The sequence below is a fragment of the Culex pipiens genome, chromosome 2 (genome assembly GCF_016801865.2).
Source record: "Culex pipiens pallens isolate TS chromosome 2, TS_CPP_V2, whole genome shotgun sequence".
Lineage (NCBI taxonomy): Eukaryota > Metazoa > Arthropoda > Insecta > Diptera > Culicidae > Culex > Culex pipiens.
The window spans coordinates 164,924,816-164,945,815 of record NC_068938.1 but is presented as its reverse complement, the minus strand read 5'-3'; the positions used below and the strand labels follow the sequence as shown (position 1 = coordinate 164,945,815).

The 21,000-nt window shown below is 35.3% G+C and overlaps 1 protein-coding gene and 1 long non-coding RNA gene across 3 annotated transcripts in view; one reads left to right on the top strand and one right to left on the bottom strand.

Annotated features, from left to right (window-relative positions):
* Positions 1-21,000, bottom strand: part of LOC128092723 (uncharacterized) — a 444,042-nt gene that overhangs the window by 187,588 nt on the left and 235,454 nt on the right. The window lies entirely within an intron of this gene.
* Positions 1-21,000, top strand: part of LOC120424432 (uncharacterized) — a 148,982-nt gene that overhangs the window by 50,393 nt on the left and 77,589 nt on the right. The window contains exon 2 of one of the 2 annotated variants that reach the window (XM_052707146.1): positions 1,895-1,954. The exons of the other annotated variant lie outside the window; for it this stretch is intronic. Within the exon in view, the coding sequence (XP_052563106.1) occupies positions 1,895-1,954 (60 nt within the window). The remainder of the gene's footprint in view (positions 1-1,894; positions 1,955-21,000) is intronic. 2 annotated transcript variants of the gene reach the window in all.

Below are 21,000 nucleotides of genomic sequence, written 5' to 3'. Positions count from 1 at the left end.
CAGGAGAATGTATTTTAATTTGATTTCAGCTGGTTGCACTTGAATTTTCATTGAAATTTTGAAGTTTATTGTAAAAATATTTTTTTTGCCCCCTGATTTTTCGGGCCAATTTTGAAGGGGGGGGGGGGGGGTGGTGACAAAAACTTTTAAAAATATTTGTACCAGCCTAACATGTAAAAAAAAAATAAAAAAAAATATAATAGTGTTTTTTTGCAAATCAAGTTGTAGTGACAAAAAGTTAAATCAAAAATCACCAATATTTTTAACCGTGTATCATTTTTTTCAGTGTAGTCTATATTCTTATCTACAACTTTGCCGAAGACACCAAATCGATCAAAAAATTCCTTCAAAAGATACAGATTTTTGAATTTTTCGTACATCATTTTTGTATGGACAGCTGCCAAATTTGTATGGAAAATTATATGGACAAACTAATGATGCAAAATGGCTTCTTTGGGCATACCAAAGGCACCAAAAATGTTTCAGCCGAATTAAAAAATATAAAAATTTAAATTAAAAAAAAGACCGATTTCGTAGAGAATTGCTCAGATGCAATATTAACATGATTTTCGTTGGATAAATGTTATGTGTGATGACAAAATCATCATTTTGCTACTTGTTTTACAGGGAATAAGGGATTGACGCTCAAAACAAAAATGGTTGTGGCAGTAGAAATTTCAAAAAAAGTGTTCGAATTGGCCCCAAACACAAAGAGCAAACCTCCTCCCAGGTCACTTGACCTGCTCCGTCCAAGTGGCAGTATTGAGCTTTCATCTTTGAGAATAATGGCAAACAAAGTCGTATCGGCACTAATGGCTGTATTAGTTCACAAAAACGAGGGAAAAGGTAGAATTGCAATTTGCAGTTTTGTCAAAGGAAGCAGGAAATTTGAAAAAAAGCGCTCAAACTTCGTGAACCAATTCCGGGAAACGAGGAAGTCGTCATCGCTTTGGCCGTAGCGAAAGAGAGCGGGAGTTTTTTTTCTGGCTGCCACTGCTGAACCGTGACGAAGGAAGTGTAGCGCGATAGAGACATTAAACGAAGAAGATACCGAATGAAGATGGAGAGAGAGAGGGACGGGGACGGTGTGGACTGGGTTGGTTTGGGTTGTTTCCTTCAAAAAGTGTTTTTTTTTTCGGTAGATGTGACGGTGCGATAGACCTTGAACGTCCAACTTGTTTTAATGGCACTTTTGCTGTGATTCATTAAAGTGCCATTAAGTTTTTGCACGTATGCAACTTGGAGTTTGACGAAAAGTTAAGATTCAGTTGAGTTTGTACCATTTCGATAAAAATGAAATGGTGAGGTTGGACACTCAAGTGTTGCTGAACCACTTTAGCGCGGTGTTTTCCCTTCTCTGATGAGTAATCAGGTCGTGGCCGTCTGTGCAGGTTGGTTGGTTGGAAGAAGTCTCCGCAAGGTACCTCCCACTCCAGACAGCCCAGCCCAAATATGCAATTGAGTTGCAGGGAAAAAATATGGAAATATGCTGGCGTTTGCAAATTTGTTTAAATTCTGCAGAGTCGTTTCATTTGCGGGGGTGTAAAATAAATATGGTTAAAATCGTTTCTCTCTTTTGGGCTGAACAGATTTCCTCTGGGAATCTTGAATAAAGGTGGTGAGGTGAACATTTTTGGTGATTATTATGCCAACTAATTAGTCCGTGGCAAATTAAGGGCCACGGCCCTCTCACTTTGTTGTAGGTGTCGTGTTGCAAAATAGTTGTTTATACTTTGTTGAAGACAAAACATCAAGAGAGGTTAATCCCGGCAGCTTTGGTGCAAATAATGAATATTCATCGTCATGTTTATAGCTTTCTTCGCTGCCTTTTAAACATCAATTTATTTCAAGAAGCATTCAAACTAACTATTTTTTCTCTCTTTTCCATTTCCAGGTACGGTTGGTTACGTTCAGAAGCAACACATGGAACTTGACTCCCCTTTCCCAGCGCAAAGTAAGGACATCAAATGCATTGAGTTTTATTAATATTAAATCCCCTCATAAATCAATCATCTGTCGTTCGCCAAAAATAACATCCGTTCGGTTTGATGGCGGCGAGATGACAACTATGCCGCTGACAATTTCACCTTTTTGGTGTGGGCCAGAGCTCTGCCAGACAGCTTGACGTGACTAAAAAACGATCACTTGAATGGTGACGAGCTACCAAAAATCGAAAAGGTAACCCTTGACGAATCAGAGTTGGTTTGATGGCAGAAAATTTATAGTTTACTGAAAATTTTCTTTACTTTGAAATAATCACACACTTTTAAATTTCTAATTTGAATTACATAATTCAACAACAGTTAAATACAACAGTTTGTATTTTACAATAATTTCGTAGCCGGCCAGCATTTTCCGTTACTCAACTGTAAAAAAAATGGGAACATGTCATTTTATGGGAAATTTAATGTACTTTTCGAATCTACATTGACCCAGAAGGGTCATTTTTTCATTTAAAACAAAAAATTTTCATTTTAAAATTTCGTGTTTTTTTCTAACTTTGCAGGGTTATTTTTTAGAGTGTAACAATGTTCTACAAAGTTGTAGAGCAGACAATTACAAAAATTTTGATATATAGACATAAGGGGTTTGCTTATAAACATCACGAGTTATCGCGATTTTACGAAAAAAAAGTTTTGAAAAAGTTACTTTTTGCGTTTCTCTTTGTTTCGTCGTCCGTGTCTGTCGCGGGTGACCATGAACGGCTATGATCGATGACGACCAACTTTTTCAAAACTTTTTTTTTTGTAAAATCGCAATAACTCGTGATGTTTGTAAGCAAACCCCTTATGTCTATATATTATTTTTTTTTAACTGTCTGCTCTACAACTTTGTAGAACATTGTTACACTCTAAAAAATAACCCTGCAAAGTTAGAAAAAACACGAAATTTTAAAATGAAAAATTTTGTTCTAAATGAAAAAATGACCCTTCTGGATCAATGTAGATTTGAAAAGTACATTAAATTTCCCATAAAATGACATGTTCCAAAACTTTTTACAGTCAAGTAACGGAAAATGGGAGAATTTAAAAAAAAAAATTAGTGTTTTTTTCGATGAAAAATACGTTTTTTCGGAATTCTGAGTACGCCATCAAATCGGGCGTCTAATTTTACATAAAATTCCCTTTGACACCAAATTTCTATCTCATCACCGTTTCAGGCTGCAAATTGTTGAAAAACACCTCTTTTTTCGCATGTTCAAAAATGGAAGGGGTCGTACCGCCCCTCCGTCACGAGATATCAAAAAACGGAACTCGGTTTCGTGATCAGGGACAAAAGTTACCCCTTAGGACAAAGTTTCACGCAAATCGAAAGAGGGGTCGGGGCAACTACTGTGTAAGTTGGCGGATATGTGAGTTTCCCTGCCAATTTTTCGGTTTTATTCTTGAAAATGTCTTAAATATAAGAGCCAAAAACTTGAAAATTATAAATGTTTTTACGAAGAAGTCTATTTCTCTTAATTTTTAGATTGTTTGAAACATGAAGCGTTCTTGAATATTTTTGTTCTAGTTTTCAAAAATTACCCTTTTTAAATGTCTGATACAGAATTCATTGACATTCTTTCAAACATGAGCTGCGCATTAATTTTTTTTATAATTTCTTCGAGTTCTGGGTGATTGCGGTTAATGTTTTTTGTAAGAAATTTAAGAGGCCAACAAGGCTGTTTACATTTTTCTTTAGACATTTGCATTCCATTGACTTACAGCAGGTTATGTGTTGAAACAAATCGCTGAGAATGTGTTCCTTTATTGCAGGAGAAAAAAGTATTTTGTAATGAAATTTTTTTATCATTTTACAGAAATTAAGGCCAAAATTATGATTTTTGTAAATTGATACTAAGGTGTTAATTAAAGGGGGGAATCAAGGTGTTGAAAATAATCCAAGAGGGGAATTGGTCGAAAAAGGTTGAGAACCGCTGCTCTAAAAATAACTTCGATAGTATCTTTTAAAGTATTTCCTATACAATTTTCATCAAATAACTAATATTAAACTTTGTGACCAGGGTTGCCAGGTTGCTAGATAAATCTGGGAATGCCAGATTTTTCAAGTGTCTGCCAGAATAAAGATTAATGAATATAACTAAAAATCAAATATGTATTTCTTAAATAAAATGCAAATTCAACATTTTTGAGGCCTTAAAATCAGTTAAAACGTCAGAAATCTACAAACTTTTGCATTAATTTATATCCTCCCTCCCCTTCACCATTCAAATTTGTTTGATTTTCGTCTGCCAGATTTTTCCAGATTTGTAACAAATACTTTGCCAGATTTTTCAAATTAAGACCTGCTAACCCTTAATTGTGACAATTGTAGAACATGTCAGTCACGTAAAAAAACATTGTCAAAAATTTTCTGAATTGGTTCGCAAAATTCTGTTTTTTTTTTAAATATTTTTTGAAATTTTTTGATATATGTTTTGAAAGCCCTGTTTTAAGTTTTGTTGGTAAATGGATGTAATGATCGAAAAAAAGTTTACTTAAATTTGCAATAGAAAAGTACTTAACCATTTTTTTTGATAAAGTGCACCGACAAAATAGCCGCATAAAGTTTAATTTCAACTTGAGAAAAAACTGTTTTTTTTAAAGGGCTCATGAAAATATGCTGAAAACAGACATTATTTTTTAGTTTTATCCAAACAGCCTCTTATTTTCTAGTACAAATATCTCAAAAACTAATGGTCCCATTTTCAATGTTAAAACATGAAACATTTGTGATTTTTTTTTGAACTCTTCACAAAAAAATATTTTAGAATTTTTGGAATCCACTCTAACATTTCAAAAGACGTTATATTGAATATTTGACCGTTTCGAAATGTTGGGGTTGATTCCAAAATTTAAAAACTTGCCGGCAATTGTTTGGCCATGCTTTCTATTGCTCAAAAGTTGCGGGTTTTGTCCCTTAAAACATATAAAAAAAATTAAATATAAGTAAAATAAATTGGCAAAGTTTTTTTCCAAGTACATTTTTTTTTTTATGAACAGTCCTACTCAATACTTAGGCTGGTACAAATTTTATTTAAAGTTTTTGTCCCCCCCCCCCCTTCAATGTTGGCCCGAAAAATCAGGGAGCAAAAAAATATTTTTTTCAAAAAACTTCAATATTTTTATGAAAATTTAAGTGCAATTACTTAAAATCTATTTAAAATGAATTCCCCTGCGTTCAGAATCATTTTAAGCATGTTTGGGTTGATTTAAAAATCTTTTGAATTTTTGAAAATTTTCGATGTCTACTATCGCTAAAGTTTTTTTTCGCTAAAATTTTTGTTTTCGTCAAATTTTACATTTTTTGAAAACTTTTATTGCAAAACAACTGAACTAGTGTAAAATACATTTTAAAACGCTTTTTTCATGCTAATGTTGAAACTATGGCATGTTATTTTAATATTTAATTTTTTTATTTTTTTTGGCCCCCCCTCGACTCCGGTCAGAGCCGAGGGACAAAAACTTTTAAAAATATTTGCATCGGCCTTATAACTTTGCCCAAAACAGTAAACCAATCAAATTCCTTAAAAAATACAGATTTTCAAATATTTACGTACCATTTTGTATGGACAGAGCTGCATCTTGGTCTGAAGTGTCAAGCGCATTATCTCTATGATTTAATTAAAGGTTTTGTCATAAACCTCAATTTTTGTTCCTCGTTAGATATTTTAAATGAAAATTGTGGATCTATTTATCCTTATTTTTTTCACTATTCTTGTAAATATTAATAATTCCAATACAGTACACCCAAAAATGCAGTGTAAAATTAAAGGGGCCAGCCCTACCGCGTTGTGTTAACCACAGAGCGAATTCTGCGAACGGATTACATTTCACAGAATCTACCGGGGAGAAAGGATGCGTGAACGTACCGTTCCAAGCGATTGTTTTGAAACCGAAGCCTACAAAAAAAATCAACCAAGGGTTAAATCACGTAACTCTCTATATCGCGAGTCTTTGCGGTGTGTATTCACCGAATAATTCATCCTTTCAGTTTCGATTTCTTCCATTACTGGATGCGGTTTGCTTTTGAAACGACACACACTTGAAAACCGCGAAACCTTCGGTTCGATGATTCACCGAGGAGTCACGTCCAACTTGACGAAAGCAGAACCGAGTGGGATTGTATTATTTACGGAGGAAGACAGGTGAACATGGGTCGCCTGGTAATCACGACACACACAACGTAAACAACAGCGACAACCTCGACGACGACGGAAGCCGAATCCTTTTGACGGGATGATCCGAAGTGAAGGGGGTTTTGGGTTCGCTCCGATTTCATATTCATAAACCGCTTCGTTAGAACCGGTTACGTAAGATAAAGGGGGTAGCAAAAAAAAAAGGATCCGGTGCTAAATTGGACGAGGATGATACTGTTACACTCAGTAGCGATAAAAAATATTTTTGTATACAAATAAATTTGATATTATTTTCAAAATCATGTTGATTTAAAATTTGTTTAAATTTAAGTTATATTTAATTTAGTAAATTTCTTAAAATTAACCGAGTGTACTGCAGTGAATGAATGGACTTGGACACAATCAATATTGGAACGTGGAAAAATCGTTTGCTTTTTGACCTTTCTCAAAGGAAAGGGATTTAAGCGACGATCGAAAAGGATTATTGGGTCTGATTTGTTGTGTTTGTGCAAGGTTACCCCATCAATCAGTGGGTAGCGTCACGGTGATTGGGTAACGTGGTATAAGATTTGAAAAATGATTAGGTTTGAAGTTACTTCTCCAACTTCATTAAAATCACACCCAATTGATTTAAAAAATCTAAATGCATTATTTTATGTAATTCTATGTAATATTACACCCTGATGTATGTAGGTAGCTCATCAGTATGGGAAACCTACATGACCGAAATGTCAAGCTGATATATGCATTTATCCTTTCCATCTTGCATCGGTCTGATGTCCTAGCGGACTAAGGCGCCATTCTTTACTGTTGGTGTTGGGTTTGAATCCCGTCGGTTGCAACTTTTTTTTTGTGTTTACAAAAATTGTACATGAAGTGTGCATGCTTTTGCATGCGATTTTACCATCGATTTCTTTTTCTGTGTACAAGAATTGATTTGCAGATCCAAAAATAATTATATCGACCACCTTCTGGAAAACCATAAAGTTCTCCAAATCCACCTGGTCGTAAAATGATGGCCCCCGTTCTTTCCTCCCCCGATCCAAACGGATACCTTCCTTGTTCAATTTAATTAAAAAACAACCCCAGCCAGTGGAAACCCAATAAAATACGCTCCAGCAGCAGCTGGTCGCGTGGCCAACTTTTGTTTTCTTCTTTTATTATTATTTTTTTCAATTTTTTGTAACATGCCAAGCCCACCTGTGATCGGATTGGTCCAGTGGGGCATATTTTTCATCATTACATGATACCAGCCTTGTTGGAGGCTCGGTTCAATTGTAGCTCACTGTTGTTATTTTTTTCTTGAGCTCTTGGGGTTTTGCTCAACATCCCTCGGCTAGAGAAATAATGTTAGCAGGTAGGTCATTTTATCTACACTTTGCGATACCTTGAATGACGTCGCGGGTTCAAATTTGGATAGGCTATCCTTACATAACCGTGATCAGCTTTCTTTGACAATCGATTTCAAGGACGTAGTTTCCCCTAAGCTTCTTTTGGGAATTTTGACATCATTTGTAAGATTGTTTTTTTCGTTCGGAAAAAGAGATTTTGGTTCATTTAATGAATCGTTTGGTACGGTATGTCCACGCATCCTTTCTTCCCTGCAAATTCTGTGAAAAGTGATCCGTTCTCAGAATCCTCTCTGCGTTAAACACATCGCAGTAGGGCTGGCCGCTTTTATTTTTGTAATACATTTTCGGATGTTCTCGGATGTACTGCAATGTACTGCAAGCGATTTCTCGATGAAATGAATTTTGTTTTATATCAGCATCAGCATCACATCGAATGAAGTATGCTAATACGTCACTTCGTCAACATAGCATCATCAAGATCTTCCCATGATTTAATACTTATGTCAAGTCCTACCTCAATAACAAATACGTTTCGAATTGCCCCGTGACTGTGTCCCACCACACACACACACACTCAATCGAAATCCAATTCAATCTCTCACCAAGTCACATTCAGCAGCCCGTTCAAACCGTAAAATCCGGGTCCCTCTTCCACTCGAAATGGCTCCAACAAACCCTTAAACGGCTTCCAGAATATCAGCACCAGCCCAGATATTGTGTCCACATGAGTAGACACACACACACTCGATTCGACTCGAGAGAGGCTGTAACGCGCAATACCTCGTCGGTACAGATCGCACAATCAGTTGGTTATGAACCTGCAAACGGCAGCTTTTGGGCGCCGGCAACACAACAATCCAACAGTCGTCATCGAGCGCTCCACCTCCGATTCGGTCCAATTTCCTTCTTCATTTGCATACAACAACAGCAACAGCCGAGAGTCCGCACAACCTGCTGCTGCAGCATCAACCGGCTCCAAATCGGAGCATTTTACGTTTCACGAAACAACATCACAGGCAGAAGCTCCCGTTTTTTCCGCATGGCAAGTGGGTGGTTGGGTCGTTTCGCCGAATTGGCGGTTCGTCGAATATCCTATTCAAATTGATTCTAACTCCTAAAAAAATTTCATTTGTTTTACTTCTATTGGACCTGGAATGACTCAATAATAAATTAAAGCAAAGTTTTGGTAAAATGACCAATTCGATGAAATGACAAATTTACCAAACAGATTATTTTACAAAATGATACACTTGGAAGACGAATTGTACTTGAAATGGCCTAACTAATAAAATGTCCTTATTCTTGATGCAATTAACCGAAACAAAAATTGTAGTTTTTTATATTTCTGTTTCATTAAACTTGTTTGTTGAAAATCTTTTTTCGATAAATGGTCATTTTCGGTGAAATGGCCCACTTTCCACCCAAAGCACACTCCCCTTTCTCAACCCTTCCCCAATGTCCCACCACCCACCACGTTCGCCCGATAAACCACGCACATTGCCACGTGCTTAGTCGATAAGGACGACCCCCTCCCTGCCCAATTACCACCTTCTTCAACGTATCCCCTAGCAACGCAAATGCGGGCTCAGCTGAAGTAGGACGTCGAGCCTAAAGTGGTTATTTCTCTCAGTGTAGGTTGTAGAAAACTGAGTTTTGTCCCTTGGTCGTGGGCGTTCTGAAAAAAAAGGTTCAATATTTTCTAGCTTCGGAACAAGTTCTTCGAATTGTGTTGAGCACTGTGCGTGTGGAATGTTTCATATTCTCTGTAGGTTAACTCTTATTTATCACTTTTGGGGCTCTTTTGAAGTTGTAAAATGTGAGTGGGTTGTGAATACCGTTCAGTTCGGTGAAGTTCTTGAAATGGTTGGACAAGCTTAAAAGCTCTAATTTTAGCATTTCCTAGCTTGTATTTCTCGATCTATTAGTCGATGAATTCTATCGACACTTTGTCAGAAGTTAACTTATTTAATTTTGTCTTTTATCTAGAAAGCCCGTCAATTCTGAAAAATACACTGAAATAATAATACACGCTATTTTGATGACATTTTTTATTTGAAGCTGTAAAAGTCAAATTTTAAAGGTGGAAAAAGCCTAAGATGTTTCAAAAAGCCTCATAAAAAATACACGAAGGTAAATTCATTGGTAATTGGTCGAGCTTTCCGGTAAAAATATGTTTGAGACTGAAAAAAAATCAAGGCTTTCATAAAGTGATATCAGGAATCCACAAAAATGGCCATAAATCTTGTTTTTCACAAAAAAAAAATAAACCGCTGTATCTTCACCAGGATGGGGCTTTAGACAATAGTCGATATAGAAACTTTTATGTAAAATTGTCAGGAGAATTACTCATCGTCCCATGATCGGTTTAAAAAAAACCAAAACAGTTTGTGATAAATGATTTTTTTTAGGAGGTACATATCATTTGCATTTTCATCAGTTTTCAGTTTTTCTTAAGCTTTCCATAAGCAGAAATTGTGGTTTGAAATGCTTTTAATGTGATCCAAAAAATGTAAACCTGCAAAACATCGATAAAGTTCCATAAAAGACAACTTTTGAGCTATGACTTAGCAATAGTAACATTTTTTGGGAGTGCAACTTTTATCAAACCATATTTTTTGGAAAACTTTAAAAAACAGTCTTGAAAAATTTCACCATATTTTCAGATGCAAAACTGGATTTTGATTCAAAAAGTAATCAACATGTAGAAATCTCAAAACTTCATGTCACAGCAAATGTTTCAAATCCACTGAAAAGATGATTTTCAGTCACTCCTAAAATTTTTGTGCAAATCAAAGAAAATAATCTTTTAATTTTGTCTTAAATACTTTGTAAATTGGCTTTTAGTTGCTGAAATATACACAAAAAAATGCAACAAGACTAATTAGGTTTAGATATCAACAAAAAAGAACTTAATTTTTAAATGCGGACACTCAGCAACTATTGATCCGATTTTTGATGCTGAAAAAAAAGTGAAATTTTATTAACATTAGACATTTGAAAATGTCTTAAGATATAAATTTAGGCTCTTTTCAAGTGTTAGTCTTGAATTTAAAATTCAAAAAATAAAAAAATAAATCTTTTAAACTTGATTTGTGTGAGAATTCTCCCTTTTTATTATTTTCCCTGGGCTTTGTCATAATGAGTGTCATAGGTTTGATGCTTGTTTGGCAAAGAGTATGATTTGATTCGATGTGGAATTAAAATCGAAGTGTTCAGTATATTGCTGAAGCTTCCATTTTTACACATGAACACCACTTCATGCTGCGAGAACCCACTTTGGCGTAGTCTCAGGGCTTAATCGATGGCCGGTAAGCTGTCATCGAGACAAGGAGGTTCTCTGATAGTGGAAATATCACGGTTGTACAATGAACCGCTACATATGTGATTTTTCCCTATCTTAATGTGGGTGTCAGGTTAGGATGCGGGTTTAAAAAAATAGTGTTTGTAGAATATAGGATTTTAACTATAAATATCAACTTTTTATACTTTGCCTTTAGTTATTTAGGGACGAAATTAGTAACAGTGAATTTAGTAATTCTATCAGAATCGGTGATTTTCATTCAAGTAGCATAAAAACCATTCTGATTTGTCAAAATTTCCATAGAGTCTCGATCAATCAATAGTGAAATGATATCGGACTAAATTCGTTGATCTGTTGAACTAACGGTTGTCGGATTATGATTGTATCGACCATTGTTGCGAATCGAGGATCTACTGGAATTCTGACGAACAAATGGTCGTCTCTTTTTCAATTCACGACTTGTAAAATATCAACTGTTATTTTTTTTTGTTTTTTAAAAGAAGCCAGACAGGTTTTAAAACAAACGTTTTTTTTGGTTAATAATTAAAATGTCGGGGATTTGAGATAAGAGTAGCTTTCGGATAGGTTGCTTTAAATCTTGTATTCAATTCAAGTTAGGTAGTTATCCGCAAATGAATATTTGGACTTATATGAATAATTGAACATTTTGGACTTATGAATAACACACAACTGTGCATTTATTCTAGAGTCAGATCCATACAGCGTCAGTGTTTATTTGGTCGAAGTGTACTAATTCATTGGCAGATCTGGTTCTAGTTGTAATGTACGACAAGACTACTGACGGACGTGACAGGACGAGGGCCCAGTTTAGAGGTTTCGACATCAACGATGTGCGGCTGGATCACCCTCCCAAAAAAAAAAAAAAAAAAATCTCCCTTTTTATTATTTTGCTTTTGCATATTATTTTTTTTAATAAGTACCTGAAAAAGAAATGTTATATAAATCGATTATTTTGTTTGTCTTATAAATGTTTTATAAATAGGAATAGTGCCTGTCGCAACGCGCAGTTCTTTTTTTTTCTCCTTCTTCTTTTTTTCATTGTTTTTTTCGCGGCCGACGGTCTCGTGGCGCAGGGGTAGCGGCTTCGGCTGCCGATCCCGATGATGCTATGAGACGCGGGTTCGATTCCCGCCTTATCCACTGAGCTTCTATCGGATGGTGAAGTAAAACGTCGGTCCCGGTTTCTCCTGTCTCGTCAGAGGCGCTGGAGCAGAAATCCCACGTTAGAGGAAGGCCATGCCCCGGGGGGCGTAGTGCCAATAGTTTCGAGTTTTTTTTTTGTGTTGTTCTCTTTTTATAGTTTTCGATAGAAACGTACCGATTTTTTTGTGAGACCAGCAAGTCGTATTGCTGGATTAAGTCCTTTCTATATCATCGATGATCGGGAGGCACGCCGTCGAATATGTTTTAAGGCTTATGATATAAAATTATTTTAATGAATGGAGCCCTTCCTACATCAACGTTGATCGGAAGGCACGCCGACGAAGAATTTCTAGAGAATCGCGGTCGAATTAATACTATATTTAAATCCCCTAAGATTTTTAAAATTTCAACCGATAAACAAATTGCTTATGGTCGCATCACCTACAGTGAATCCTGACCACATACCTAACTGACCCCTCAAAACTCATGTGATACTCTGTCGGAGACGCAGCCGATTTAGCGGTCTCTATCACTCAAGTATCGGCTCACATTCCCATCCACTTCCCCGTGTCTTACCACTTGTCGTGGCCGGCGTCGGTATTGATCAGCATGATAGGGACCTTTGAAAATTGCGAAGGGGTGATGATTGGTTCCTACTTTTCATCTGTGGTCCACGGAGCAATGTTTGGAGGTCCTGGTCAATAACGAAGTAGCATCTACGGGTAGACACCAATGCTATGCTATGCTATGCAATTTTGTTTGTTTTATAGATAAAATATCTTCCGAAATTTTTTAATCTCATTCATCAACCCTCTACCGAACTGAAAATTTAGCTAAAAAATCAAGTTTAACCGAACATCAAACGGATACTTATCTAAACATACAAAGTTGTTTTCGAAATATTCAAAGTTAATGATTTTTACAACTTTAAAATTTTAATGTTTCGATTACTGAGGGATACCTTGCTTGTGTCCTTCCCCTTCCCCCTTTCCCTCCCACTCCCAATTTCTCATCAAAGCACAAAAGCTTAGCCAAAGCTAGCTGGGGCTGCCGGCTGCCGGTGGTGGCAACTAAAAGAGCAAAGCACACACAATTTCAGCCAACTGCGCTCGCTCTATTCGCTTCTATTTTTAGTGGCTCCTACTAGAGAGGGTCGACCGACGACACTCAGCCAGCCCAAGCCCAAGGGAGCCCCACACACTCTGAAACGAACTTATCCACATTTCCTTGCCGACGACCGCACTGGAAAATATTGATTTTTCACTTTTTCCACCCCCTTTGGGGGGCTACTCCGGGCGGGCTCATTGAGTGTGCTCCTTCAAGTGTGTGGATCCGAAGAGGGGGTCCAGGCAGCCTGTCGTCGACCGCAGTTTGGCAAAGTTTTCGGGGGATCGATTCTTGGCGTGGTAATTAGGGGAGAGGGATCCTGTTTTTTTTATATTTTTAAAGTCAGTAATAGTTTTTTTTCTAATTCTGTTCAAAAAGTAAAAAATACAATCAAATATATTTTCAAATCTAACTATAGTGTTACTACCCCTCAAAATTTCGGATAAAACTGCCCTAAAAATACACGGATCTTGGTTGGGGCTGGAATGTGATCCGAGCAAACGGTGATTAATAATTCAGGGATCGAAAGTTGACGAGCATAAACTGAAGTAGATGCTTTGAAATTGCGTCGCAATTTTGAAGGATTTTCCGGGAAAAATCTTCTCGCTGGAAGCAACGTGATGCTGAGGATGTGAATTTGGTGTTTGAATTATAATTTATGCAATTTAAGGTAAATTTGAATAGCTACTATTTTGTTAAACATAATATGTTGATAATTTAAATGGGCTTCAATCTTAAAAGTTCACTAGAAAATCATTTTTTTAAAAGGATATTGAAATTAGACCGCTGGTTGCAAAGAAATGGGTTCCGTTTGAGATAAAAACATAAAAAGTACACCCAAAGTTAAAGATCGAGGGGATAGTCCTCCCGAAAATAAACGTGAGGAAAGTACTATTCTGCGTGAGTAAAGACCTCTCGCGTGTTCATTCGTTCATTGAAACAGTTCATCCTATTGAGTGGCTTATATTGACAAATGACCGCCACTTAGTCACCGAACCATGGTGGCCCATACGGCAAAGGCACGGTTCAATATGCCGAAGGTCTTGGGTTCGAGTCTCGGTACCGGTACTTTTTTTGAGCATGAGCATGAGCATGAGAGATCACCCATGGTTGCCCCTCCGTTGCTGAACAGAACCGTAATATCCTTTCAGCACTACTGATTATATGCTTCGACGATCTAGTGGTGATTCCCTTATCAACAGCATGTATGAATGCGCTGAAAAGATAAAACACCATGATTGCTAAAGCTAGATCAGTTGCGAATAGGTAACAGTCATTGGCCACCAACGGCGCCCGCCATGTCAGTTTGTAGATCTCGATTTTAAGGGACGGGAATGTTAGTTAGCGCAGGTTGCTACTAGGGCAGCTGATTTACTCTGTGCTTACACCCCACAAGCGCCAGGAACCTGAAAATTTGTTAGTAGGATAGGGTGTTTGGTCAGGATTCATCATAGAAGATGATGATGCGACCCAAAATCATAGTGTTTGTTGAAAGGTATTATGTTTTAATCTCAAGGCAAGCAATCGGATGCTGCGGATGAGTCATTTCCCGTTTATCGGCTGTTAACTTTTAATTGAAATGGATTTATCTTAGACAGCCGGCTGTGGAAAGATAGAACCAAAATTATTTGTAGTTAAATGATGAAGGATTTAACAGTCTGACTTTTTAATTGAGATGTTTTTAAGAGTTTTACATGATTCATGTTTAGTGGGGTACTGATTAACGAAGCGAACGACGAGTTACGATGTTTATCGAGCTGAAATGGTATGATAAGGTTTTGTTGTTATTGCACACCGACGACGAATGCGAAAAAACCCTGCGACCCGACCGAAAGGCATCGCAAATCAGACTGACTCAATTGTCATCGATGACAACCAGAGCCAGCCGCACCTTTACACACATACACGCACGCGAAAAAAAAAAACGAAAAACACACCGACGACGATCGCGAAAAAAAAAACACGACCCGACGGAAAGGAATCGCAAATCAAACTCAGTCTCGGTACCGGTACTTTTTTTATGGATGAACTTTTTTGGAAAATGAACCCGTGAGTATAGTACTCTCGGTAATTTCTATATCCTCTCGTATGCCGATGCCCAGTTCTGATTGTAGTTTTATAGTGTCATCCTAAATTATATCAATTTTCAATGCTTTTTTTATATCTCAGACATTAAACAGCTGAAAAAAAAAAACAAAGTAATATTACTTTTGTGAATATTGATAGATTACAAACTTGTATGTGTAGTTTTACAAATTCCACAGATATTGAAGTAAAACTACATCGAAAAAGGTAATATTCAACCATCAAAATTTTAACCTTCTTTTATACTTTTTTTAACGTCCTCGTTGGAAACGTTGAATTTTTGTGTATTTTTGATACAAATAATATTGGAAAATTAATTTCACAACTAGTACACAGAAAAAAAAGTTGAATTTAGGAAGGTTGAAAATTTGATAGGTTGAATATTGCCTATTTTTTAACCCTTTTTAACCCATCCCCGCCTTTAGACGGGCTTCGATTTAAAAAATCGCCAAAAATCCATTTTTCAACCTTTTCAAATTTTAGAAAATGTATGGGTTGGAAGTTTTACTTGTTTTATGTGACTTTGCCAATGTTTTTAAAAATGTAATTTTTTTAGGGCAAACTTTGGCTGTGTTTTTTTTACTAAAATTTTCTATTTTTCAAGTAAAAAGAAGTATGCAGTAATTTTTCTAGTGCCCCGGACTATGCCTCTGCGCATTTATTTAAAATTTAAATAATAATGGTGCCATTTTATAGCCGAAAATGTGAAAACAAGCAAAAAATTTAAAAAGTGGCTATAAAAAATGAAAAAATAAGATAAGCAAAACAAGAGAAGCGGTCGTAGAATAGGTCAAATACTACTAAAAACAAACATGAACTAAACAAGATAAATGCAAATTAAAATACTAAAAATGTAACAAGAAAAACATAAAACAAGAGAAGTAAAGTTTTTCGTTGCTCAAAATGACCTCCTGAACAAGGGAAAAAAAATTTTTTTTTTGAAGAGAATTGGGCAGTAGAGGGTTAAGTAATATTACATAGAAAATGTGTAAAAATCTGAACCTGATAAAAATTTACCAAAATCTGATGTAAGTTCATCAGTTCCTGATGCAGTTTTACATAATTTTTTGACATAAAATCTATCATCATTTCCTGATGAATATTACCATCATTTTTTTCTATGTTGCTTTTTTATTGATATTTTCGTATCATTTTTATTTTTATTTTTTACACGTTTAAAAAATATGTAAGCACTGCGGAACAAGTCTGATTGGCACAGTAAAAAACATGATAATTTTACATCTGTTAATGTGGACAGATTTTGTGTCAGAAAAAAAATGTGTCATGTTGCCTAGAAAAATATGTAAATTTACATATTTACCTTGATGTAAAACTACGTCATTGATATAAAACTACGTAAAAAAGAGGTTTCACAAAAACTCTCAGTTTATGTTAATCTGATTAGACATGGTAATATTACATATCGGAATGAGTAAACCTTTGTGTGTCAGATAAAAATATGTAATTTACCTCTAAAAATGTGTAAATTTACCTCTACTGCGGATTATTGCCACATTTTTATCCCTAATCGAAGTCAACATAAAAAAGAGGTCATATTAAATCCACCAATTTTAGACCTTCCTAATTACGCTTTTGAGGTACACTGTGAGGTGACTCTGGTTTGAGTAGGTCTGGAGTAAAAATATAGGTAAAAAAAAGTTTCAATTTGATAATTTGAAAATGTTATGTTTGAATATTATCTGATTTTACCTCAGTTTATGTGGAAAAAGTGCAATTGCTCTGTGATATAAAACAATATTAACAAAATAAAATACTGAGAATGTGTCGAAATTAGATGTTAAATTATAAAAAAATATATAAATATCTTGGTAAAATATGTGAAATAAAAAACTTTAAAAATTCGAACGAAATAAGCTAATTAAACTGGTCAATGTTCATATTTTCACACAAGCTGTTTCAAAAATAGAATAGATCGATAAACATAAATTAACACTAAACTAAAAGTGAAAGGTATAAACTCTTAAAATAGTGAAGTAGTTGGCACACAATTGTTCATAAATAATTCATTTCCCCTGTCAAAATGAGCAAAGACACACACGTACACACTGCGCACGTTACGGTTCACCACATCAACGCCCCCGCGCGCAAATTGGATTAACACGTTCGGTTGCGACTGCTTCTCACTTTTCCAAAAAAAAAAACGCCACGGTTCAATGAGCATCACCGGCAGGTAATAATTACCCCCGGAGTGGTTGGCTGCATTGCAAATTCTTCTGGGTTCCATTACGGAAAGTGGTGGCACTCCAAGGATCTTTTAACGTCGAGGTTTCAGAGTGACTCTGGCTTTGAGGGGTCTGGAGGTCGAAGACCTTTTTCGGATTTCAAAATTATGGACTTCGTTCTAAGGTGGATTCATGCGTTCTAATACCCCCTTCAAGAAACATGACTGATTTTACCAACGCAACTTTTAATGTACCTTGGCCATAACTTGAAGTGCCTTAGTCTTGACCTACACGTGGCTGTGCATTATTGCAAACATTTTAGTACACGCATAACTGCGTGCCTAAACCGCGAAAAACATTGCGACTTTTAAAAGGTATTCAAAAACTACGTATCAATTTTATAACTAATTGATTCTACGTTCCTTTATATCTTCTCTTCGTTTTTTTCCAGATTATTTCAAAGAGTTATATTAAAACGTTACGTCATTTTTGTACTGCCCCGCTTGCGTGTGTTTACGGAGTATAAGCAAGGTCTTGGGCAAACATTAGCGTGAGTGTTTCTCCAAAAGGATGAGTTGAACACGAATGAGTCCTTCAGTTTCGAAAATCGCAATCCAATATTTGAACTTCTGCTCCAGGTCAAACGCAACGACGACGTGGTTAACCTTCTTTGCAATGTAGATCGCCAGGTCTCATAACCACACAGCAGTAGCAAAGGTTCGACGTAATCTCGACCGAAAATTTATTGGCGCTAATCCTTCAAGTTGAACTACGAGTGCACCGCTTCGCGGTGAGCGGTTTAGAGCTGTTGCATTTCTTTCCTTTTTCTTTTTTGGATGAAATTTAAAATTCAGCGTCTTGACACGCTCTCTGACACTCCGCAAAAGAAAGGGACAGTAAGGGTAAAATTGAACTTATTTTAAGAAAAACAATATAAAAGTCTACAAATTATCAATTTTATTTTTACCAATTTAAAATGCAAATCGATCGAAAATATATTCAATTTTTGTGGAATTCCAATGCACAGCACCGCAAAAAGTTTTTTTTCGGCAAAAAAAAAATCTCTTCAATATTTGGATTTTTTTTTTGAAACTACTGATTGCATAACAACTGGGCAGGTGTAAAATGCATTTTTCAACACTTTTGTGGCATGTTATTTAAAATTTTGAAGATCTAAAAGTTCGTCAAAAATCAATTTTTCAAATAATTTTTTATCTTCAAAAAGCATTGGAAAGAAGAACTCTTACAATTTTAGAAAATTTTAGGGTTAAAAGTTTGACTTGTGTTATGTGACTTTTTGTCCTTTTTTGTCTCTTAAGGATTTTTTTTGATTTTTTTTTGGCGATTGTCCACGATCCATACCATTTTTTTTTGTATGGACAATTGTCCACGAGGGGGAGGTCCCAAAGTACGATTGCAAATTTAATTTTTGTAGCCAAACAGAAATTTCGATTAAAGGTTCAATTTTTTATAAACATAATTTTTTTCAAAAGACCATAACCCTGCGGGAAAATTTTTGGCCATGCATTTCTGTGTCTCAAAAGTTGCGTGTACCCTTAAATAGATGCAAAAAATTAAAAAAATAATGTTTGATTTTGAATTCTTGTGAGAAAAAAAAGTTTATAAAAAATCTTTTTTTTCGTGTTCCAGTTAAAACAAAAGTCGTCATCAATACATGTTTGCCGAAGACACCAAACCGATCCGAAAATTCCTTTAAAAGATACAGATTTCCAGCAAAAAAATTAAACAAAAAATAAAAATTGAGATTACAAGCCATAGTTTTAACATTTGCGTGGAAAAAGTGTTTCAAAATGCATTTTACACTAGTTCAGTTGTTTTGCAATCATTAGTTTTCAAAAAATGTAAGATTTTACGAATACAAAATTTTTTGCAAAAAAAAAAAATTTGCGAAACATTGAAAATTTTGAATTTTCAAAAGATTTTTAAATCAACTCAAACATGCTTAAAAATGGTTCTAAACACAGAGGAATGCATTTTAAATTGATTTCAGCATATTGCACTAAAATTTCCATTAAAATTTTGAAGTATTTTGCAGTCGGCACAGCAACAATAATAAAGGGAATTTTAGAGAATTTGCCTAGCTATTTGAAGGTGTTTTGTTTCAATATTGTTCAATGTTTTTAAATTATAAAAAAGATTTTTTTTTCGAAAAAATACAGCAAAACATTTGCTGAATTCGAAAATCTTAATTATTTATCTATTCATAAATTCTCCAAAATAATTTTCCAGGGTTTTTCCAACTTTTTTTAAATAAACACAATTTTTTGGAAAATGTGTAGCCTGGCGAAAAAGATCGTTCCCAAATACTTTAAATGAGCAATTCCATGCCAAATAGGGAATCGGTTGTACCCGACCCTCTCCAATTTCAATGAAACTTTGTAGACATGTTATTCTTCGCTTATATAAGCCATTTTTGTGTATATAGAGCCAGTTCCACTCGATAATGACATTTGAGAAGGGCGTAAGTGTTTTAAATATTTTTGTAATTCGGAATTTAAATATTTCTGTATCTCGAAGCCGTTGCATCGTATCAAAAAGTGGTCAAAGACAAACTTGTAGGAAATTTTACGGGCTTTTCGATAAAAATACACTGAAAGAAAAAAATACCCAACTTTTATGAGATTTTTTGATTTTTAAGTTTAAAAGTCAAATTTGAGGGGGAGCCCACGATTTTTTTCGTTCAAAATTTTTGTGAAGATAGCCTAAGATGTTACAAAAAGACTCACGAAAAATGCAGGATGGAGCAACTCACTTAAAAAAATACAAAAATCATTTACTGAAACTGTTTTTTTGAAAAGTGCTCTAAACGTCAAAATTTTCAAAAACCGAATACGGGAATCGATTCTCCAGACAATTTTACATAAAAGTCTCCATATTGACCATTGTCCTAAGTCTAATCCTTGTGAAGTTACAGCGGTTTTAAAAATAAAAATGTAGAAAAAATAGGTTTTTTGATGGTTTTTGGCAATTTCTATATGACAGACTTGATTTTTCAGTCTCGTAAATATTTTTACCGGAAAGCTCGTCCAATTTCCCATAAGTTTGTCTTTGACCACATTTCAATTGGATGTATGGGCTTACAGATATAAGCTAATTTACTATCCAGGTTACTATACTACACTGAAAAAATATGATGTTTTCAATTATGAGCAATGTAATTAGCTTATATCTGCAAGCTCATACATCCAATTTAAATGTTGTCAAAGACAAACTTATGGGAAATTTGACGAGCTTTCCGGTAAAAATATTTACGAGACTGAAAAATTAAGTCTGTCATAAAGAAATTGCCAAAAACCATCAAAAAACCTATTTTTTCAACATTTTTATTTTTAAAACCGCTGTAACTTTACAAGGATTGGACTTAGGACAATGGTCAATATGGAGACTTTTATGTAAAATTGTCTGGAGAATCGATTCCCGTATTCGGTTTTTGAAAATTTTGACGTTTAGAGCACTTTTCAAAAAAACAGTTTCAGTAAATGATTTTTGTATTTTTTTAGGTGAGTTGCTCCATCCTGCATTTTTCGTGAGTCTTTTTGTAACATCTTGGGCTATCTTCACAAACATTTTGAACGAAAAAAAATCGTGGGCTCCCCCTCAAATTTGACTTTTAAACTTAAAAATCAAAAAATCTCATAAAAGTTGGGTGTTTTTTTCTTTCAGTGTATT